The sequence below is a fragment of the Electrophorus electricus genome, chromosome 3, assembly GCF_041902795.1.
Source record: "Electrophorus electricus isolate QZ-2024a chromosome 3, ASM4190279v1, whole genome shotgun sequence".
Classification (NCBI taxonomy): Eukaryota; Metazoa; Chordata; class Actinopteri; order Gymnotiformes; family Gymnotidae; genus Electrophorus; species Electrophorus electricus.
Window position 1 is genome coordinate 29,394,847 of NC_137499.1, and position 25,307 is coordinate 29,420,153.

The 25,307-nt window shown below is 38.0% G+C and overlaps 2 gene segments (V, D, J or C); both read right to left on the reverse strand.

Annotated features, from left to right (window-relative positions):
* Nucleotides 1-744: 744 nt before the first annotated feature.
* On the reverse strand, nucleotides 745-1,708 carry LOC118241040 (Ig heavy chain V region 5A-like). The segment is given in 3 exon segments: nucleotides 745-1,067; nucleotides 1,193-1,292; nucleotides 1,682-1,708. Coding segments are annotated over 3 exon segments (420 nt in total).
* A 9,343-nt stretch (nucleotides 1,709-11,051) lies between these two features.
* Nucleotides 11,052-12,108, reverse strand: LOC118241041 (Ig heavy chain V region 6.96-like). The segment is given in 2 exon segments: nucleotides 11,052-11,477; nucleotides 12,085-12,108. Coding segments are annotated over 2 exon segments (450 nt in total).
* Nucleotides 12,109-25,307: the final 13,199 nt, after the last annotated feature.

The window sequence follows — 25,307 nt, forward strand, 5'->3', positions numbered from 1 at the left end:
GCCCACACACTGAATCCACTGCAGACAAAGTTCAATTTGTAGGGTAGCACCTGGAATGACTGCTACTGTCTGCTCAGACTGGGTGAGGACAATCTGGGTTTGGACTCCTAAACAAACGTTACTACAGAAAATAAGAATAATCCCTATTGTGCTTTAGTCTACAGTCCTCATTGATAGAAATCTAAATCTGTTTATCAGCAGTGTCAGTGAAATGTGAGGAACATGGTTTCTGTAGAATGGAAACTGGTCAGTTAGCTAGAACTGAAAACCTCACCAATCCTTCTACCTGTTCTATTTAAGTTATTCTATATATTAATGAATTCTTAATTGAGAAATTTGCATTACATGGCAATCTGAACTGATATGAATCCATAAGCATTTACTGGATTAATTGGTAAAATTATAAATAATAAAATAATAAAATTAATCCCTATTATGCCTTAAAACTGATGGTCTGCAGTCCTCATTCAAATAAATCTAAGTCTGGTTATCACCAGCTTCAGTGTAAATATGAGGAACATGGTTTTTGTGCAACTGGTCAGTTAGCTAGAACTGAAAAGCTCACCAATCCTTTTACCTGTTCTATATATTAAGCTATTCTAAATATAAATTATATTTTCATTTCATTTCAAATTTGACTAACATGGCAATCTGAACTGAGATGAATCCATAAGCATTTATTGGATTAAATGGTTGCCTTGGGAGTGCATCACAAACCAAGTTCACAAGGTTTTTGTAAAGCGTAACCACTAGCTCTTCTTACTGTGAGTCTCTTGCACAGTAATATACAGCTGTGTCTTCAGTTTGCAGATTCTGTCCTTGTAATGTTATCGTGTTACTGCCAGTGTCTCTAGAGATGCTGAACTTGTTTTTTAGTTTATCACTGTAAGCTGTACCCCCACCACTATGGATATACCCAATCCACTCTAGGGCTTTTCCTGCAGGTTGTCGGATCCAAGCTGTGTGCGAGCTAGTAACAGAATATGAGACTTTGCAGTTGATGGACAGACTCTGGCCTGGCTGCACTGTCATGGAAGCAGGCTGAGTCAGTTCTTCACCATGCACATCTGTAAATAAGAAAATATGATGTAATTAACTACAAATAAAAATATTACACTTCAATCTTGAATTTAAAAGTCATCAAAATAGGACTGTGTTTGCAGGAAGTTAAATACATAAATCAATAACTCACAGGATGCAGCTGCCAGCAGGAGTAGAAGAGGTGTGGAGAACATGGTTGTGTTGTTGTTCTGGAGTGATCTCTGCTCTGCAGAGCTTAACTGCCTCATCACCTAAATAGAGAGAGATTGAGGTTGGAAGCTTGCATTTGCATATCTGGATACCCATGAAAGAAAAAGGTATTTAAGACATGGATTATGGACAAGTGCAATGTCACTGCAAGCTGCTTTTTGAGAATAAACATAAAGAAACATAAGAAGCCATTATTTTAAAAGTACAAAGAAAACAATGGCTATAAAAATACAATCTCATGATGTCTCACATTCAGCTATTTATTTGTTTCTTTGTTTATTTTTGGTTTTTTTTCCTTTTAGGAAAGGAAACATTCATGATCCTACAAGGTTGCAAAGGAAACATTTCTTAATAAACTTCAATGTTTTAAATCATAATCTTTATCACAATCAAGTTTGTAATATAGTTTCAGTAGATGCTGGTAACCTACCCTGTACTGCATGAGCTGAGCTCTTGCTACTCAGAATAATAGAAAACAATCCACTTGAGTCTATTCCCAGGAACCTGGCAGATCCAGCACATGCTGATTTTTGCACTCTCCAACACTGAACCTTCTGTAGGCAAAGATCAGTGTGTGGGCCCCATCAGGAGCCACTACAATGAATGCACAGACTGTGTGAGGACAAACTGGTATGGGACATCAGGACTCACTGTTAAATTTATTGGTCTATTTAATGCATTTATATTTTCACTTATATGTCAACAGATATGCTCTTGTAGTGTTTCATAAGTATAAAACAATTGTTGAAAAAGTCCTTATATTAGAACTTTAAAAAGTAAGTCTATGACTAACAGATAGCAAATTGTCTCCACATGTTGGAAAAACAGCCCATTTCCACTAGTCCTAAAATAAATCATCTTTAAGTATGTCGTGTAAAAGGGAAGCCTGACGAATCCAGTGCACATCAGCAGCTCCCACACTGAATCCACTGCAGGCACAGGTCAGTTTGTGGGATCCACCTGGAGCCACTACTACTGACTCCTCAGGCTATGTGAGGACAATCTGAGAGTGGACACCTAAACAGAGACATAAAGAAAACATTATTAGAGATTTCATTTTCATAGTCCATTTAAGGATTTATTGTGGTTTCCCAGTACAAGAGTTACAGACTCACAAGTGGCAATCAGTAGCAGCAGTGAACATATGAGGAACATGGCATGAATGAATCCAGACATGATAAATAAGATCCTTGTGACACAGTGATCCTCTGCAGAATGTCTCTCTTCTTATTTTTGTACAGAAAAGTTCAATGAAAAATTTGCATAATGAGGGAACAGCATAAAAAATTACTGACTGCAGTTAAATCAGATTGTTTTGCTTTTAAAGTGAAAGGCGCACTCTACTGGAATACACGTGAAATATAAGGGGAATATTTTCTGGGCAGAATTCACAGTGATCTCTAACATGCGGTACTCCTCTTAACATCTTTATGAGGAGATCCTCGTAAACCTTTTTACTGCAAATAGAGGGATGGGGATATGAATGACAAACAAAATTTATGTTATGTTGAGGCTTTACAAACTTTTGAAAATAGACAAGAAGCACAGCAAATACTTCTTAATGATGTTTGAAAGAAAGAAAGAAAGAAAGAAAGAAAGAAAGAAAGAAAGAAAGAAAGAAAGAATTCTTATCATATGATGTTTAAATGGATTTTATGTTTTATGATGACTGTATGAAATATATATATATATATATATATATATATATATATATATATATATATATATATATATATATAAAAGTTCAGATTAAAAGTAGCATGCTACAATTTTACTATGAGGATCACTGCCTTTTTGACCAGTGTTTTCCTACTTCTCGTTTTACTATATTTTTTATTTTAGAGTTATTTTACAGCTGTCAGTATGAGTCCTCTCACAGTGACTCTCTAGCACAGTAATACATGGCAGTGTCCTCTGGCTTCAGTTGACTCATATGAAGGTAGAAATTAGAGCTGTCTTTGGATCCACTAAACCTGCCCTGTACTGCCTGGGCTGTGCCTTTACTAGAGTCAGTGTGGTAGTGCATGATCCATTCCAGTCCTTTCCCAGGAGCCTGACGGATCCAGTGCATCCTATAGCTGCCCAAGTTGAACCCACTACAGGCACAGGTCAGTTTATGAGATCCACCTGGAGCAACTACTAGTGACTGCTCAGACTGGGTGAGGACAACCTGGGACTGGACACCTAAACAGATGCACAAAGCAAATAATATCACAGCGCATTAAAATGATCATTATGCTTTAAAATGGTTACTAACAGATACAAGACTCACGTGTTGTAATCAGCAGTAACAGCACCAGCGTAGATGTGAGGAACATGGTTTGGTTAGAGCTGGAACTCATTAGAGTTATTAGACACCCGGAGTTCATCTACAGACTTTCAGCCTGCTCCTCTAAATATAAGGAAGTTCCATGAGACCTTTGCATAACAAGTCAATCACATGACAAATGCTGCATGGCTAGTGAGGGTACATTAGACATGTTTGTATTTTTAGTGAGGGGTGCACCCTGCTGTGCTGCAAATGGAACATGAATTAATATTTTTATTGATCTTGGTTTTTAAGATGAGTTTATATATCTAGGTTTGTGTTGGACATGCCTTTAGTATTAAATTCAATAAGAATCAAGAAATTCAAATTTCACAATTATAGTAAAATTGTGTGACGATAAAATACAAACATATCATTGATTTAAAAAAACTGCATCCCTTACCTTGGACTCTGTCTGGTCAAACCTGTCTCAGCATCAGTGACAGCATATCCAGAGACCTGACACGTTTTCTGAGTCCCCAGGAGACCTAACCTGTGCAGGAGTGAATTATGCTGATTACATTAGATTGCATTAGAAAAATAATTTATAACAAGGTAAATACTTCCATATATGCAAGGAAACTTGGTTAGATTCCTTGAATAAGATAAATGTCTGAAATCACATAGCCTACAATAATTTGGGGTACATTCTTGGAAACTGCTTCACACTACATAGTCTGATTGTTGGATTTATGGACAGCTGACCAACAGTTAATCTACATACAGAGAACATGGCAAAAAGAAATGAAATCTCCTAAGATGTATCAGTTTCAGCACATTGACTCTCTAGCACAGTAATACACAGCAGAGTATTCTGGCTTCAGTTGACTCATATGCAAGTAGAAATTAGAGCTCTCCTTAGATGCTGTGAACCTTCCTTGTACTGTCTGGGCTGTGTTCTTGCTACTCTCAGAATAATAGTAAATTAGATTTTTGAATCCTTTACCAGGAGCCTGATGGAATCAGTGCATGTAAGCATGAAAGAGTGTCCCAGTTACATTCATGAGATTTATAATGTCTGTCTGTCAAAGCATGAGAAACAAGATCTATGTCATGATCTAAAAACTATTACTAAATTAGTGAACAAGTTAATGTCAAATGCTTTTACTATACTTTCCAGAACAAAACTGCATATGTCAAATGGTGATAATGTAAATGCAGTAAATCTGCTTCACCCCCCTGAAAAAATATTAATGTGTGCTTTCATGCAGTCCACATTTATAAAATAATTAGAAGCAATGAAAATTGTCCCCAAGATTGCCCCCCAAAATTGTCTTCAAGACTAAACATTCCTACTGTCACAAACAGATCCAGGAACAAAGTTAGGGATCAACACTTTGTACAGGGCTTAAATACAAGGAATAACAAGACTTACAATTAGAAAAAGGTGAATAAAAGATTCCTAATGCTCAGGAGACTGTGATCTCTGCTAATGTGAAGGGAAGCATCCCGAGCAGACATGACACTTACAATCCAGTGATCTAACAATAATTGTTAGATATGTTTAATCCTGCCTGGAAAGTGAACCATTTCATTAGAAACGTGACTTGTATTTATTATTAATCACACAGCACTGTACCAAAGTACTGGTCATATCACAACAAGAAACAGCTGGGACTTTTGACACAAGGCATCTGATGTCTCAGTACAGCACATTAAATGATTCTTAAAGGATCGTCCGGAGTGTTTGGCTCCACTGATCCAGATTATTCTGATCCACTGCAAGCCCTTTCCTGGAGTAAGCAGAAGTGAAAAATTAAGCAATAATTCTATAGCAACTGTGTTCTACATATGTACTTTCATTCAACTCTATTTATAAACTTACATGATATAGAAATGTTCTGCCTCACTTGTTCCCTTCAACTTAACCGCAAAATAAAATATGCTTGATTACAGTAATAGCAGCAGTGCAAAACTCACATGCAATACTGTCCAAGACAGCTATATAATAACAAGGACATACAGTGTCATTGATGAGAAGCACCAAAGCTACTTCAGTGCTAACAGTGCACCCTTGTAGTGAATTATGTTAAATGTGAGTGAGTTAGTGAGTTAGTATGTGTGTGAGTTACAACCCAGATCATTGAGGTGCTTGGCATCATTACAACTTGATATAAAAACATGTCATGCTGGGTACTTCCAAAGTTCTCTAACAATTGGTTTTTGTTATACTGCCTGACCCCTAATAAACTATACTACCCAGCAGGCTGTTCATCACCCGACCAACGACTCATCCAACCATGAACTTTCGATTGGATCATCATTACCAGAGTATTGAAGTCACCTGTGTTCACTTAGGAATACATAGATAAGGCTGTCTTAATCTACATTCTGTTGCAAAGTATTGCCTCCATTGTTAGTCTGAGTATGCAGAGCATTAGTTCCTTGATTACCTTTCTGTGTATTGAATCTAGTTTTTGTGTTTCTCGTCTCTGATTTTTGCCTGCCCCTTTTGGATTGATCTGCCTGGTTTTTGAATGTTTTTTCTGGTTTTTGACATGGACTGCTTTTTCATTCATGATTTGGATTACCCCTGATTTTGTCCTTCTGGTATTGACCCTGGTTTTGAGCACAAATAAATCTCATATTTTATATCTGCAAGCATCTGACTTTGCCTGGCCTGTCACAGTTTTAAGTGCAGCATAGTAGCTAAATGCTGAACAGAGACATAAAGAAAATATCAGAGCTTTCATTTTGATAGTCCATGTAAGGATATTGGATTAAATGGTTGCCTTGGGAGTGCATCACAAACCAAACTCACAAGGTTTTTGTAATGTGTAACCACTAGCTCTTCTTACTGTGACTCGCTGGCACAGTAATACACAGCTGTGTCTTCAGTTATATAAATTGCATTTTCATTTCATTTCAAATTTGCATAACATGGCAAACTGAGCTGAGATGAATTCATAAGCATTTACTGGATTTATTGGAATAATGGAAGTGTGTCTCAAACAGAACTCACAAGGTTTTTGTAAAGCGTAATCACTAGCTCTTCTTACTGTGAGTCTCTTGCACAGTAATATACAGCTGTGTCTTCAGTTTGCAGATTCTGTCCTTGTAATGTTATCGTGTTACTGCCAGTGTCTCTAGAGATGCTGAACTTGTTTTTTAATTTATCACTGTAAGATGTACTCCCACCACTATAGATATACCCAATCCACTCTAGGGCTTTTCCTGCAGGTTGTCGGATCCAAGCTGTGCTCCAGCTAGTAACTGAATATGAGACTTTGCAGTTGATGGACAGACTCTGGCCTGGCTGCACTGTCATGGAAGCAGGCTGAGTCAGTTCTTCACCATGCACATCTGTAAATAAAATAATATGATGTAATTAACTACAAATAAAAATATTACACTTCAAACTTCAATTTAATAAGTAATCAAAACAGGATTGCAATTGCAGCAAATTAAATTATTTAATCAATAACTCACAGGATGCAGCTGCCAGCAGGAGTAGAAGAGGTGTGGAGAACATGGTTGTGTTGTTGTTCTGGAGTGATCTCTGCTCTCCAGAGCTTAACTGCCTCATCACCTAAATAGAGAGAGATTGAGGTGGGAAGCTTGCATTTGCATATCTGGATACCCATGAAAGAAAAAGGTATTTTAGAACATGGAATGTAGACAACTACAAGGTTACTGCAATCTGCTTTTTGAGAGAAAAAAACACTCAGTCATTCTTTTAAAAAGGACAAAGAAAACAGTTCATTCTTGGTTGCCGAATCTCTTTAATAAAATAAAGCATTCATGATTCTACAGGGTTGCAGGTCGACATTTGAACCATCTTCAAAGTTTGAAATCATAAACTTCATCACAATCAGGTTTGTAACATAGTTTAAATAGATGTTGTGAACCTGCCCTGCTACTCTCAGAATAATAGAAACTAATGCAGTCGAGTATTTTTCCCAGGAATCTGGCAGATCCAGCACATGCTGATTGTTGAGTCTGTCACACTGAACCCTTTGTAGGCAAAGATCAGCCACTACAATGACAGCCACTGCAATGAATTCCTCGACAAAGGGTTTGATGGGATTGGGCTGCTGCAGTACAGGGGCACTGGCAAAAGCGACTTTGAAGTCTTCAAGAGTTATATCAGCGGAGCAGGTCAGTCAGAGGCATGGTAAGGACTGCACACATATCATGCACTTGTCTGTCAAAGGAAAGGGAACAAATCAAAATCATCAATGCAATATGCAACAAAGGATCTACCCAGAAACTCATTTATGACCTCGTTGATATATGCCTAGAAGACAGTGATACAGAAGGAGCAGGAACTGTAGTGTCTAGAAGATGTGCTAAAGTCTGTCTTCCATTCATCACTCTCTTTTAGTTTATAGGCACTGCATAGGTCTAATTCAGTAAAGTACCACGCTCCCCATAGCTGCTTGAGAGCAGCTGGTACTAATGGAAGTGGGTACAGGTATGTAATTTACTTAATTTATGTGATGCTGCTGTCAGTTAGAGATAGAGAAATGTAGAAAAAATGGTTTGTGTTGCAATGATGGGATTTTTCTGTTCGTCAGAGGATAACAGGAATTGCCTCATACAAGACTGAAACTAATTTTTAGTTATCTTGTCATCCAAGTGAGACCATTTTAAAAATATATGTATTATTTTTTATTATATTTTTATTAGATATTTATTATTATTTATTATACTTCATTATAGAGACTAGTTGTTTATTATACTGTAACTAATGACTAAATACCAGGAGATCCTTTACAAAATGTCAGTCCATTATTCTAATTATAGGAAAAGAGAAAGAGAAATTTGGAAAACTGGAAAAATTGGTGGAAAGGGCAAAGATATGACAAATGCAACACTGAGAGTAACAGTATTTTACATATGTTTGCTTTTTCAGTGAGGGATGAGTCCTAGTGGTTTATCAAAATGAGTATATTGACATTTAGCTGACACTTTTATCCAAAGCAACTTACAATTATGACTGAGTACAACTTGAGCATTAAGGGTCTTGCTCAGGGGCCAAGAGATGCAACTTGGCAGTGGTGGGGCTTGACCCAACAATTAACCTATACCACTAAAGCACCTTAACCACTGAGCTACCACTGCACCGTATGTTAGCACAGAATGTAAATAACTTGAACATTACATTCAGTGTGCCTCAGCAAATCTCAGAATTGTTTATGTATTTCTATAACATACTTTTTTTCAAAGTCTCTTATATACAACATTCATATAATTGCTTCTTATTTATATTATTATGAGACTTGTAGTGACTGTTTTGCTATGTAGTCTATCATCTATGCTTCCTAAATAATGCAGATTATGTGATAACTCTAAATAAAACAGCTGTAAAAATTTATTTTTGTATTAACCTTAGCCTCAGCTCTACTGCTGTGGCTGTTCTTGCACAATAATAAACAGCTGAGACTTCAGGCAGCAGGCCAGTGATGTCTAAGAAGAGCATATTACTGCTCGTGTCTCTGGAGATGGTGAAGCGACTCTTAAAGGATCCTGCATAGTCTATGGATCCACCACCCCATATGATCTCAATCCACTGCAGACTTTTGCCTGGTGGCTGTCTGATCCAGCATGTGCCGTAGTCACTGAGAGCATATCCAGAGACCTGACAGGACACCTTCACGGAGTTCTCCGGACACCTAACCTCAGCAGGAGACGACGTTAGACTGATGCCATGGAACTTTTTTTTAGTTCCTTGATTTTATCTGCTGTCCAACAGTCATAAATCCAACCCATTCCAATGCCTTTTTTGCAGGTGTTGGAATCCAAACTATATTAATTACTGACTGTGAGACCTTCCAGCTAATGGAGCTATTCTGGTGAGACTTTGTTAAGCTCCTTGAATCTGCTGTGTGATGTATCCCCCCCTGCCATAGCCTACGTCATTTGGTGGTGGCTCTGCACGTGGGTTTTGTTTTTGTTATTCTTGTTTTACATGTGTCTGTGTTTTCTATTGTGCCATGCCTCCCTCAGGTGGTGTGTGTTCCCTCATTCGCCACACCACCTAGAGGCTGTTATGCAATTTTGTTATGCCTTATTTAAGCCTGTTCTGTTTGCAGTACAGATTGTCGGTCATTGTATGTTATTTTGTCTCCTTTTGTTGTAGTTGGTTCACTTTAATTTCTTTCATTAATCATATAAGTTGGAGACCTACACCGCTGCTTGCTGCTTTTTGTCTGCACGTTTATCGCCACTGACACACAGATGTGAGCTGTTATGTAAAGTACACTGTGAATTTTAAATATATAAATAAATTGTGGATAATAATAATAATAATAAATGTGCTAAAAATAACTTTCAATCAAAATGGATTCCATTTTAGTGACATTCAAGACTGTGAACTGTCTTTAATTTACTTACAGGATGCTGCTGTCAGTGACAGCTGTGGAGATGTAGAAAACATTGTTTGTGTTGTACTGGTGGGATTTTCTGTTCTTCAGGAAAACAGGAGCTGCTACATCCAGGACTGAAACTACTATTTCCTAAACTTGAGAAAGAAATGAAACTATTTTTTTAAGAGATTGAGTGGAGTTGTTTATGGTACTGCAAGTGGTGTTGTTTATTACACTGCAAGTTTTTATAGTGAGAATGAGAAATATTTTAAAAAATGAAAAAAGAAGGGCAATAATATTAAAATCAATGAATCTTGCTCTAGTGCTTTGCTCCTGCTTCAAATTGTTGCATATCCTTTATATAAAAGTAACTGAAGATGTTTCTGTTCGGGGTTGCAATCATGATTTTTTGCTAATCATTATTTAAAACATCATTAATCATCAAATATATTTCAAAGTGATACTCTGAACTTATTGTTTGTTTATTCATATTTTATCAATATATTAAACATTTACTTGAGAGCAGAATGAAAGACCTGAGATCATTTGAGGAGGGCATATTTATACTTATTGATTTTGCTATTGAACTTTTTAATACATTTTCTATGGTTATAATTTTTAATCCTAAAGAAATCTGGAGTTCTGTTGATTGTTCATTTTTAAATCTGTGACGAGTGCATAAAGAAGCAAAAGAGAATAATATGTACACTGACTTTAAACCTGTACCCCCTTACCTAAAATGTGAACATTAGCACTATCTAATGTAGTTTTGATTCAAAAGTTAACTTCTATTGAACACACTTACATATTACAGTTGATCAAGTAATGTCATTTTTTAATGATATTGTAAATAAGTGGAATAATGTCTGAGATTTTAAAAACTTCAAGCAATCAGTTTCCACTTCCAGAATATTTTCACCTTCAATATAACAGAAGGAACAAAGATTAACCAATGCTAAAAATTTGAATGTGTCTGCATGAAAACAGCACTGGAAAATAAGAAAGGAAGGAATTTATTTAATGATTAATTGGCCTGACCTAGAATATTTTACAGTTTAGGTCTGACTGGATTTAATTTAGCAATGAATGAAATATTGGAAACTGCAGAAGGTTCAGTACCTATTTCTAGATTGGTTCACATCCAGTATTATATAAGGATCTATCTTTACTCTATACATGCACTTCTAAGGCTCCATGTCTGAGGGATCTTTCATGTACAATGAGGATGTGTGAAGATGTGTGAGGATGTGGTTTTTGTACAGCTCTGCCTGTGTCTTCTCATACTGTGTCTGTCTAGCACAGTAATATGCAGCAGTGTCCTCACTCTTCAGGCTGGTCATCTGTAAATACAGCTGACTGCTGGAGTCGTCTCTGGAGATTGTGAACCTTCCTTGGACTGACTGGGAATAGGAGATGGGACTGCTAGATGTGTCAATAGTTGCAATCCACTCTAATCCTTTCCCAGAAGCCTGTCTGACTACAGCTGCCCAGTAGCTACTGAATGTGAATCCAGATGCTGTGCAGATCAGTTTATAAGATTCTCCTGGTCTTTTAACAACAGCTTCAGACTTGGTAAATGTCTGGTAGAGAATACCTGTGAGAACAAAATCCTGTAAATATGGTAAAATATTGTGAAAAAATTAAGGTAAGTCAGATATTGATCATGAACATTGGCTCATCTTGAAGAAAGATTGTTATTAAAAACACATTCACAATTATCTCCATAGTGGATATATTGTTCCTTTTTTCACAGCTACCACAATGACATTAGGCAGTATGGCCTGCAATGTACAGCTGAAAGATTTATCACCTCTTATAAGGGCAACATCAATTTGCATTTATCACACCTCTCTGCATCAAAACACCACTAGTGGACATGAAACAGAACGTACATACAATTATGTACTATAAGCCTATAAGACTTTCACATTATTCCCTATTTATTATGTGAAATTATATTTAGATTTCTTTACATTCAATGAAATACAAATCTATTTTTAAAACATTTTTAATTTCTCCCTACTTTCACACACTTTGTTCATTTTGTATCTGGCCCTGTGATTATGATCATTACTTCAAGTGTTCTCTCCTATGGCTTGCTTTTTCCTCATCAGCTCTTCTATTACTCCTTGTTGTTGATTTTAAATGTATATGTCATTATAGCAAAACATTAAGCTATTTCAAATGTTTTTCCAGTGAAGAAGTAACATCACATACTAGCAACCCATGATCACCATCCATCGCCCATTGTTGCTTGTGTGTATTTGCACTTGAACACACCAAACATACTATTGATGGATGACACGAATGTTCTGCGCCTGTGTAAGTGCACCAGCCTCTCACTGCTTCACAAATGTGCAGACTTCTTATAATGAGTATACTGAATCCTAAGTAACTCCCACTTCTTCTGGAGCTCATTCCTTCTATAAACTGAATACAGTACATCAAGGTAATGGCAATGTTTGAAATAGCCTGCTACCTACTGTATAATGCATATTCGTCCTTGTAGTAGCATGCAGTATAATATCAATGCGACCAATGAAAACCATACTACAAGGTCACATATATATATATATATATATACGCACAGAGCACAGAGGTAATAAACAAATAAAAGGATTTCAACCATACAACAGACACTAAAAACACTATTTAAATGCTATAATCTCTTGTTCTTCACCTGTGGTCCTGTGTAGTGCATTTGTAATATAGAAACACTAAAAGAATATTTATTAGAAATTAATATTTGCCATAGTGCATAACTAATAAAATGTGTATTTGTAAAATAATGTATAATGTATATGTTAGTCAGTTGATATTGAAGTCAACAACAAAGGTAAAGCAGGAGGAAAATAATCTGTTGTGTATGTTGAGATGAACAGGTAAGCAGTGTGATGTCATGGGTTGTTTTTTTTATCACATTTTTTGTTCCATATTTGTCAGGGGTTGTTTTTGTATAGGCCTGCTGTATATGTGTAATGCTGTGACTCTCTGGCACAGTAATATACAGCTGTGTCTTCAATCTCAAAGTTTTGGCCTCTTAAAAAAACAGTGCTGCTGGATGTGTCCTGGCTGAAACTGATCTTATTCTTCACTGTGTCTTTGAGATTAGTGCCACCACCGCTACACAGATAGCCAAGCCATTCCAGAGCTTTTCCAGTGGGTTGCCGTATCCAGTTAATACAGTAACTTGACTCTGAGATCTTACAGGAGATGGAGAATGACTCTCTAGGTTTGACCACCACAGAGGCTGGCTGAGTGAGCTCCACACAGCCAACACCACCTGGGGAATGACAATAACAGAACATGTTATAAAATAATTTTTACAAACATGTTGAGTTTAAAGACGTCCCTTTCCAGTTCAGATACAGTAATTCACCCGAGACACTTACAGAAAGCAGCTGTTACCAGCAGCAGCAGTACCGATGAGAGCATTGTTGTTGGTTCTGACATGGAACTGAACTGCTTAGCTCAGTTCAGACCCACAGACCATATGTAAGAGGGACAGCGGTAGGATTTGCATATAGTGCATCCCGTCCAACATCATTATAACAAACACACTGGGATGTGTGGTTATCAAATTTGTCACTTCCAGGGTAACTGTCTGCAAGCCATTCATTGACATTTCTCAATTGTTTTTAGAAACATGAAAATAAATATAAAGTCGACTTCAAGATTTAGGACATGTTGTTCATTGATATCCGCATAAGACTGCTACTTTCTGCTTGCTATAAGTGAATTCATCTTAGGATGTTTAAAAAACAAAAAACACAATACACTTGTCCCAGTAATCTAAAGTCCTAGTGATGGAATTTTCTGAATAAATGATAATCTGAAAACGTGATGAATGAATACATGAAAATTTCTGAACTAAACCATTACTATGATAAATGTGTCTTTTTTGGAGAATGCCAAAAAGCATGAAATCAGTCTCACTGGTTCACAGTCCTGCTCCTGCAGTTTCATGTTTTTTTGGCATTAGTGAAATATGCAGTGCAGGAATATTCCATGACCAGGACTGGGACATACACAGCCATCATATGCGCTGGTATACTATGTAGAAATAAAGCAAACCAAGAAGTGTATTACTCAGTGTAATGTATTATTATTGAATGTATAAGAGTGCATGAATAAGTGACCCGGGCTCAGGTCGCTACTCAGAACACTTACTCATGCTGCTTGTGCCCTGATGGTAAACCTGCTCCCCCTTTCCTAAAATTGGGAATTTAATGATTCATCACGTGCTATAAGGACAACTGGCACGGTGTGGCCCCTCCACCCAAACGTGTGTGTGTGTGTGTATTCCTCTGTATGGCCATGCCCTCCTTGTGTTTCACACCTGCTCCTCATTGTGCATCATTAGTGTGTGTGTGTGTATATAAGTCTCTTGTCTAAATGTGAATATTGTCAAAGTTTAACCGATAGCTTGCGTGCTATGTCTTTGTTGTGTTGAGTCATTATAAAAGTATGTTTCGCTTTTACGTGACTCGTCCCCTCGTATCCTGCAAATTCACAACTAAATGAATTTGCATTAACCCTTCCTCTCTGCCTTGAAACACCAGAAGTGGACAGAAGAAAGCAAGTTTATTATTCTGAGACAATTATGTACTTTAGCCTATAACACATTCAGATAATTCCCTATTTTAATATGTGCAATTCTATCAGATGTATTCATATATAATCAAATACAATTGCATTTTTTAGCATTTTTAATTCTTCCAGTCCATCACTATCCTTGTGGTTTGAGCGTGTGTCCTTTGTTTTGATTAGGTTTTGTCTCTGTACCTTTCCTGTGATCTTTGAGAAGATCTTTTATGGTCTTAGGTTCATCTTATCATGACAGACTTTGGCAATGCTCTCCCCCCTTTATTTATAATGTAATATTTCAAGTGTTACAAGGAAACCTGACAACACCTATATATTGTGCTTATTTTATAGTCCAAGCCTCAGTTCAATTGAAAAAACACACAAAATGCCTTCTTTAACATTAAGGTTTCTTTCTTCATGCATCGAGATTTAAGTACTGAACTGAAACATTTATTACTTTAATAAGTTGCCTTTTTATCGTGCTAAAGTAACAGAAATGAAACAATCCGTCAATGTGACGCAACATTACAAAAATAAAGTGAATTACCAAATTCTTATAAACATAGCTCTTTGCTAATGTCATATACAGGTCACCGTAATTCAGATTCAGAAATGCATGATATATTCATATTAATAAACATGTATATGGCATTGTGCATGTATAACTCATTACACATGAATGAATGAATAAATTTATGTCCACAAAAATATTCCAGCTATGTGCTACTTTTTACTTGGTAATTCACAAGTCTTTTTGTTATTTTATTTCACTGACACACTCTTACCTGTGCAACACCCACTACACTGCCTCCGCCATTTCAGTGTCGCTGTGTAACACTTCCGACAGGAACAGGCAGAGGTAGACTGCAATTGCAGCAGGCGGTTTATTAAATAGAGGAAACACGACACGAAGGGTAAAACAAACGGAGGCTAACGGGTGCTGAGGATAATATAACACACAGTTGGAATACACAGAAAAGCAACAACGACGACGACAGTAAAATGGACATAAGGCAAACCTGTCAGATATACATAACTTACCAAAACAAGCAACAAACTAGAAGACAGAAACACATGGCTTAAATAAGCAAGCCAATCAGACACTAAACAGATACAGGTGAACATGGGAAGAGCAGACAGTAAAACAAGCAGTGGAATAGGGGAACAGATGGGGGCGGAGAAAACGAAACTAAGGCATGGAACCAGGGAGTGCAGGAAGACAGGGAAACCGTGACATCAGGGACGTGAGGAGGGTGGCCATTCGTGACACACTGCCATGTTACCAATAATAATTTCTCTCTTGGTAAGAAACCTGCCTGACAACAGATGGGCTAATATATGTGCTGTATATTTTTTAAACCAGCAAATAAAGTGGCCCTATTAAGGTGGACAGTAAGAACTGATGTAAGGTGTGGTTTTTTTGTGTGTGTGTGTGTGTGTGTGTGTGTGTACGCATATGTCTAAGCATTTTACACTGGGGATTTTTGTTTAGGCCTTTTGGCACTTTTTGCTATTGTGTATGCCGAGCACAGTAATACACAGCTGTATCCTTAGTCTCAAAATTTTGGCCCTGTAATAACACACTGTTGCTGGAGGTGTCTGCAGAGAAACCGATCTTGCTCTTTAGTGAGTCTTTGGTGTCAGTTTGGCTAGTACTGTAGAACCAGCCAATCCATTCCATTGGTTGTCCTGTTGAGTGTCGTATCCAGTTTGTGTACCCCCCACCTGTGGCTGAGTACCCAGTAATCTTACAGGGAATAGAAAATGATTCCCCTGGTTTAACAACCATAACAGGAGGCTGAACGAGCTCAATACTTCTAGAACCTGTGAACAACAGTTATGAGATTTTAAAATAAGTTACAATCAGTTGCTGTCAAAACACCAAATTGTACTCTGTACTAGCCACTAGAAAATGTTTAATTAGTATAGCATACAACTCACAAGTTACTGCTGCTGACAGCAGGAGGAGAAATGTAGAGAACATGGTTTGTGTTCAAGCTGAACAGGAAAGCTTCATCTCTCAGATATACAGGCTCAGATTTGCATAAAAATGCAACTTGTTTAATTTCAAGCCAAACACAGATCAACATTTGTTTGAAAAAATTGGAGTAAACCACTCATTTTCTCACATTTGCATTCACATTTACTGGCAACATTATAACATACTTGAATGGAAGTTACTGTGCCGTAACAAAGTGAAAAACAAACAAAAAAAATACACAAATGTAAATCTCATGTGAAATGTATTAAAATTACATATGAACAGAAAATGTAAATGTGTACATTTTACATTATGCCAGCATTATATACCAAGCATACACCACACACTGAAAATTATACTATCAAAACAACATTCCATATTCCATATTTAAAAAATCTAAAAAAAAAAAATAAAAAAAAATGAACTTCATGAATCCTGACGAAAACATTCATCAAGGCATCACGAAATATGCATGTACAATATTATGAATGTTTTGTTACATAAAGTTTTCTTAGAATTTCTGGGAATCCCAGTTCCTTTGATTTTACATGACATGATGAATATTCTGCACTCTGTGCCCTTCCAGTGAATCCTGAATAGTGACAGAGTGCCTCCTAATGGTTACTAAACAAATAACTACTCATATGGGTTTGCATCATGGAAGTATTGTGGTGTTTAGAACATTACTATAGTAGGTTGCATGGTTGTGCTTCTCAAGCAGAATAATAAATTGCTCCATCCTCTGACTGAAAGTTCTGGCGTTTTAAAAACCCTTTGTTGCTGGTGGTATCGGCACAAAGACTGCTCTTTCTCTTTAGCGAATCCTTTACATTTGTTACACTAGCGCATACATATCCTATGTATTCTAAAGGTTTGCCTGCAAGTTGTCATATCCAGTGAGGGCAGTAGCTAGAGACTGACAACCCAGATAATTCACAAGAGATGGTAAATGATCAGTTTAATAGAGTGAATACCTGCAAACACCAACAAACAAAATAAAGAACATTTTTCTAAAGGAAATAACATACATTTCTGTAACAGTGAGCGGTAAGTAGGTGGACGCACGTGCGGAGAAGAGCGAGATTTATTATGGGCGAATCCAAAATCAAAGTTGTTGTAGCAGTCCAGGGTCATAGAGCCAACACAGAGAGTACAGGGACACATTACAAACAAACAAAAACACACGAAGGCAACCAGAGGAAGCAGGCTATAACATAGGCTAGGAAACACAAAGGCTAGGATAACGATACAGGCTAATAAACAAAGGCTTAGAAACAGTTGGCCTTTCAAACACCCAGACACTGAACCAACCACAACCACAACCACAACCACAACCACAACCACAACCACAACCACAACCACAACCATCAAATAAACATAAACACATGGATTCTAAGAAACAATGAACAGCCAAGACATGGGGCACATGACAGGGTTTAAATACATGAACTTAACAAGGTAGAAATGAGGGACAGGTTTAAGCAATCAAACGAGGGGCAGAGAAAACGAAACTATGGCATGGAACTAAAATACAGAAGACACAGAAAACATGGAACATGGAAGCTGGGAGGGACTAATCATGACAATTTCCTAAGACTAAATAATAATAACATTTTCAAGATTTATTATTTCAAATCACTATTTCATAAATAAATAATGTTTTGAAATAATGTTATTACAGTGATTACAGGTTATTACAGTAACTTGTTTTTCAGTAAATCCTTTTTATTTATGCTTCCATCATGTAACATGACAAATAATCCATAACACTGGATTATATCAATAACAGAGTTACACACAGTAAATAATTTAGAAATGTATATTTTAGAATTAGCAAGAAAGAGTCTTTGGGTAAATTGTTTTATATCCTGAATGTCACGGATTGCTCCTCACACCATAAGTCACGTGGTACGGCCCACCACGTGCAGGGGGATTCACAAATGTACTGTGTCTCTATTTTTGTAACTACGGCCCCCGGTATTGCACACAGGTGTATAGGGTTTAAAGTTAATGTCTTGTGTGTCTATTTAAACCCCTGTTTGTGTGTGCTCCCTTTGTTGGTCAAAGTTGCTACGTGTGTGTTCAAGTAGATCTCTGTAGCTGTAACGTTCATTTGTAAAGTCCCATGTTAAGGTGTATGTGTCCTCTGTTTAGTGTTAATTGTATAGTCCTATTCATTGTAAATGCTATATGTGAGTGCCAGCTTTGTCTTACGTGTTTAGTGTTAATAAATGTTCTGTACTAACAAGAAAGTCTCCCCCACGCCCAGCGGTACTCGGGCCACAAACGTTACACCGAAAGCTATTGCTAAATTACTTACTCTAAAAAAAAAAATCTAAAACAATTACAGTGTGGTCTGGCTGAATGAATTGATCAAAAAAATTCTATAAAAGGAGGTGATCCTCCATTTTTCTCCTTTATTTATCTAAATAGGTGTGTAAAAAGGTTATCACACAGTTAATGTTTAAAGATCTTAGTAGTTGAATGATAAGAATGACAAAAATATAAGCATTAAATGAGTAGGAATTATACATTCTATTTATACCCCTTGCTGTTGATTTTAAATGTATATGTCAGCAAACATTAAGTTCATGTTAGGTTCATATTATGACAGTCATTTGCATTTCTCTGCCCCCTAGTAAAGAAATAAAGTATTTGAAGTAGCACTGGATTCCTGTTTTTTGTGTGCTAAGATTTACCAGTGGGATCAAAGGGGTAAGATGAGCAAGTAAGTAAGATGACCCACAACCTGTATTTGGGCAACCATGCACAATGTGTGAGTGATTTGATTGTAAACGTTTCTGTCTGGAAAGCGTCCTTGGGTTTGAGAATAACTATATCAATCTGACTAAAGAAAATTATTTTGTCATATGGCCCTAGTTTGCTTTCTCCATTTCCCTCTTTCTATGGAAGGAATATGGATGTGGATGACTTTGTACCTGTCAGTTTTTGTTTTGTTTTTTTGTTTTTTTTTATTCTAATCACATCTAATCACATCTGTCATCAAAACGTAATTTCTCTCAAATTAAAAAGTTATATCAGATGTGTTGCTGAACTAGAACTACCATTATGTAAAACATGTAACTGAAATAGCAGAAGTGTATTTGTGGGCTGCAACACTTTTCCCAGAATGGTGGCTGTAGAGTAAACTGAGCCAGAGCACTGGGGGTAAGTTGAACTGGTGCTCCATCTGATGCCCTCAGATTTCCTTGAAGTTAAGTCAGATATTTGGTGTTTACATTGGTGTTGCATCCTAACAATGAATAACTGACATTATATTTCATATTTTAGGTGTTGCATCTGAACAGATGGATGTTAAAAAATTAGGATAAAATGTTGTATACTGTTATATCAAACTGTTATATCCCTATGCCTGACACATGTAGGTAGGTTGGGGTGTTCTGGGCATGTGCATATCTTCCAGGTTCTATGCTGACATTCAAATCCATGAAGGGTTTTCTCATCCACGTGCAGTCGAGGATCCAAATATCCCTTGCCAGACTTTTAGAACGACCATCCGGTATATTTATATATATTCACCCTCAGAAGAAGAAGAGGAGAGCAAGCAGAACGGATAGAGAAGGCCAAGAGAGACAAGAGACAAGCGACTTGTGATTGTGACTGTGACAGAAAGCTGGAGACCTGATTATGCTTAAGCACTACAGAATCCTCCAGGATAATGCAGAGACTGCATTCCTTTATCCTCCACTAACCTCCAACAGACGAGACAAAAACAAAGACATTCCCGTCAGGAGTGAGATAAATGACCATTCTGATAACCACTGTGGTACTGTAGCCTGCAACCGCTCTAGATGTGCTACATGTAAACACAGCCACTAAAATAACTGGCACAAAAGGAACAACAGTCATCACCCCTTCCTCCTCATGTATTATTTGCAAGAGTTGTAATCATTTTTATCGTTTATATATAGATATATTGGAGAAACCAAGAGAAGACTTATTGATCAGTTTGTTGGACACCATAGGACCATCAGAATTAAGAATTTGTCATTGCCTGTGGCAATGTATATATATATATATATATATATATATATATATATATATATATATGTATATATATATCACTCTTATTTATAGAATGGCAAACAAGCATATCACTCTTATTTATAGAATGCCAAACAAGCATGAAATCAGTCTCACTGGTTCACAATCCTGCTCCTGCAGCTCTCCTGCAGTTTCTTGTTGTCACAGTGACATTCCCTGTCAACAGCTACTTTTATGTTCAGTTTCTTTTTTGTTCAGTTTTTTTTTGGAGTTGGAGACCTTTGCCTCCTTTTTGTCTTCCCATTCTTTGCCTGTCATTAGTATAAGTCTATAAATGTCTATCGTTTACATGTCTGTGTTGTCAGTGCTTGGACCAAATACCTGGCATGCTACGTGTTCTTTGTTAAGTGTTTGAATAAACGTATGTTTCTGTTTCCTACGACTCATCGCCACATCCTGATTAGCCTCCTGTCATCACAGAAACACAGACTGACGAAGGATGGCAGGGAAAAAAGTAAAGGTAAGAAGATTCGTAAACGCCATCCCCCAGCCCTCACAGAAAAGCCATCCTTATTCTTGGGCATACTCCTGACTCCCAAAGCAGGGGAGAGTGCCACTGGGGGAATTGGGGAGTGTGGTCCGGGTGGGGACTCGGTGAAGTCGTACTGACCCACATCGGGCTACCAGGACTGGTACAATGATGTCCAATACTCGGAGTCGGACTCTGTTGAGTCCTACTACCCCGCGGAGAGACCCTCCATCATCCTGGCTTCACGCCACACTCCCACAATAGGTGAGGAGGCCACTGGATGTTTTTGGGGGGCCCTGAATATGGTCCAGGGTCGGACTCTGTGGAGTCCTGCAGAGACCAGCCAGACTACGAGAATCGGCACATGGAAGAGGACTCCGCTGGGTCCTATGACCCTTACATGGACTATTATGAGGGCTACACTGATTATGGAGAGAGAGGGGAGTACAGCGACATCAGTCTGTGGTCGGATTTGGGGTCCGATTATGTGGAGGATCCACCGATGGAGGTGGAGGAGGTCCTCTATGGGGATTCTCTTGCAAACAGTCACGTAAGGTCTGTCGTCTCCGGGAATGACGAGCCTCTGGCATCTATGATACCACCCAAGGCTCTGCCCATGAGGTATCGCCTAGGGACAAGCAAGCCAGCCCGTGTAAAACTCCTAGAGGTGACCTCGTCCAAGAAGGAAACTCCCTTCACTAGGGCACACTGCCCTGGAACTCATGCGCCCAAACCGAAGCCTCATAAAGGCAGGAAGGAGGCAGCACCAGTGCCCACCCCAGAGATGGGAAAGGTGGCTGGTGAGCCTCCTGAGGTGGGACAGCAAAGGTTGCCCAGTATCTGTTGTCATCTTGGTCCCTATCCATCTCTCCTCTGTCTTGCTCATGCTAGCTTGTGTCGGGTCGTTCGGTTCTCTGGCCTCGCCATCTGGTGTTGGTTTTGGGGCTGCAGCCCAATAGGCTGGCACACTGGGAGTTGGGGAGGGGCTCTGTCATGGTAAAGCCCCTCCCCCCGAACGTCTCCTTATGTGTGTTCATCAATGTTGCCACGCCTTCCCTGTATCTCACACCTGCTCCTTATTGTGTCATTAGTATACATGTAAAAATGTCTATCGTTTACGCGTCTGTGTTGTCAGTGTTTGAACCAAATAGCCTGCGTTCTACGTGTACTACGTGTTTGTTAAGTGTTTGAATAAACATGTGTTTCTGTTTCCTACGACTTGTCCACGCATCTTGCTTAGCCTCCTGCAGTTACACAGTAGTAAACACAGGTATGTGAGATACAGTGATGAAATTACCACTACACAATCAGTGGGATTCCATTTGGCAAAATGAATCACTTAAATTACTTTTCAAAATAAACTGTTTTACTCTGCAGGAGTATTTAAGCTTAGCACCAAAAAAGTTTACAGCTTGAACTTTGTACTCAACCCATTAAATATGAGAGCACACTGTCCCAGAATTACCAACTCTCAATAAAATAAGCATATGAAGCAAACACTAAAAACAACTTCAAATTATAAACTATTTACACAAACTGAAATTGACTATACACTGTTACAAAATTGACCAGTCACTCAAAGTAATGTAATAAATTGAACACCTTTAAAGCCAGCAGATTCAAACAAAAAATTAAGCATTGCAGGGCTAGGAAAGATCTCTCCAGCATGTCTGGTCTCAGCACTTACAATATTTTGTTTCAGTGCAATGTCTCTGGCTCACACTGCACTCCACACAAGCACAAATAGCCCTCCATAGTATTTCTGTCACTTCGAGCTGTGAGGGTTACTGTGATGTCTAACCTGAGGTACTGGTAGCTTCAGGGGCTATGGGGCAGCTTTTTGTCCCACGTGGGCTGAACTCAGGAACCCCAAGGACAACTTGAAGAGAGGATACTAAAGTTTACTGCCCTTATACTCCGCTCGAAATGTACTAGGAACTATGGCTAATAGCTATGCTGCTAACGCATACACCACAACTAAGTTATACAGCAAGTTGTATGTGCTCTCTGAGTTTGCACCACGTTTACAGAATGTAGCACATGTAATAAGTGAACTGCCAAAATCTTATAAATATATCTCTGTGCTAATGACAGATCTCCATAGTTTTTGTACACTCCCACCACTCAGATGACGGTTTTGAGCACAGTAATACACAGCTGTGTCTTCAATCTCCAGATTCTGGCCTTGCAGTGTTATTGCACTATTGCAAGTGTCTCGTGAAGTAAATTTGGGTTTCATTGAATCTTTATAGTGTAAGCTTCCACCAGTGATTACATAGGCAACCCTTTCCAGACCTTTTCCTGCAGACCTTACAGCTGATGGTCACTGAATGGCCAGGTCGGACGCTCAAAGAACTGGGCTGTGTCAGGTCAACACAGTGAACACCTGTGAAAAAAAAGAAAAGACAGTCACACAATGTAGATTAGCATGTTATGATAATAATCTCTTAAACTCAATAAACTCACTGAATATCCTGGTTAGCATCAACATCAGTAGTGCCACAGACAGCATGGTTTGTGTTGAAGATGAACTGGAGGGAGCTACTCTACTGTGCTCTGCAGAGCTGATGGACTGCTGTGGACAGCACTGTCACTCCAGCTCTGTAGTGAGGCTTAAGTGATGGACCACTGATTTGCATAAAGGCTCATGAGACACCCACAAACAGAAATTTGTAATAATGTCTGTCAGCTGATTATGTTTATGTCATGTTTTTGCAGTTTACCAGTAAATGGTATTCCAGTATGATGTACATATGGTGAATATTATTAATATGAATTGATTTATTCATTCATTCATTCATTCATTCATTCATCATGATGCAATATATTAAAAACGTTTGACCAATGTTTTACTGATCCTCCGCAACCTGAGAGATGCTGCTCAAATGGATCATAGTTGCATGGTAACTTAAGAAAGTCGTACAAATATGAGGACACCAAATCCACACACATATTATAATAAGAAGTCCATGACAATGAATGACATGATAAACATCTTTCAGTGAGTTTAATGAAATGTATACTGTGTGTGGAAGACATATGTGACATATGCACATGAAGGTCATTTTTAGGAAGTCCTGTTGGCTGTTTATGGCACTGCAAGCAGTCGCTGTAATTCAGATTCAGACAGGAATGAGATATTCATGTTCATTAACATGTACATGGCTTTGCATATGTATATCTCACTACACATGTGAATGAATAATTTTCATGGCTATAACCCACAAAAATGTACCTTTTTGTGCTTTTTTTTTTCAAATTGGTGATTCAGAATTAAAATCTAAATTTATTTTTGTCTTTTTCTTATTTTATTTATCTGACACTCTTACCAGTGCAACACCCACTACACTGCCACTGCCATTTCAGTGTCACTGCCATGTTGACAATGGTCTAAAACCCAAAGAAGAGCAGTGCACTTGTGTGTGTGTGTGTGTGTCTGTGTGTGTGTGTGTGTGTGTGTGTGTGTGTGTGTGTGTGTGTGTGTGTGTGTGTGTGTGTGCGCGCAAATATGTGTGAGCTTTTGGCACTGGGGATTTTTTTGTTAAGGTTTTGGCCTGTAATAATACACTGTTGCTGGAGGTGTCTGCAGAGAAACTGATCTTGCTCTTTAGACTGTGGAAAAAGTCAATCCATTCCATTGGTTGTCGTGCTGAGTGTCGTGCTGAGTGTCTTATTCAGTTTGTGTACCCCCCTCCTGTGGCCAAGTAATCTTACAGGGAATGGAAAATTATTCACCTGGAATCAACCAACCATAACAGGAGGCTGAATGAGCTCAATACTTTTAGAACCCATGAACAGTTATGATGTTTTAAAATAGGTGACAATCAGTTGCTGTCAAAACACCAAATTGCACTCTGTACTAGTCTGTACTGCATTCTGTACTGTACTAGAAAATATTTAATTAGTATAGTATACAACTCACAAGTTAGAAGAAGTTTAGGGAACATGATTTTTGTTCAAGATGACCAGTGGGCATTTCTTCTCTCAGCAGATATGGGGGTTAGGTTTGCATAAAAATGTAACTTCCTTAATTTCACGTCAATCACAGATCAATATTTGTTTTAAAAAACCTGTTGCTGGTAGTATCGGCAGAAAGACTGACCTTGCTCTTTATTGAATCCTTTACATTTGTTACACTAGTACATCCATATCCTATGTGTTCTAAAGGTTTGCCTGCAAGTTGTCATATCCAATGAGGGCAGTAGCTAGAGAGTCACATCCCAGAAAATGCACAAGAGATGGTAAATGATCCTCCAGGTTGTACAACTACAGTGAATGACTGGATAAGTTCAATAAAATGAACACCTGTAAAAGCCAACAAACAGAAGAAAGATTATA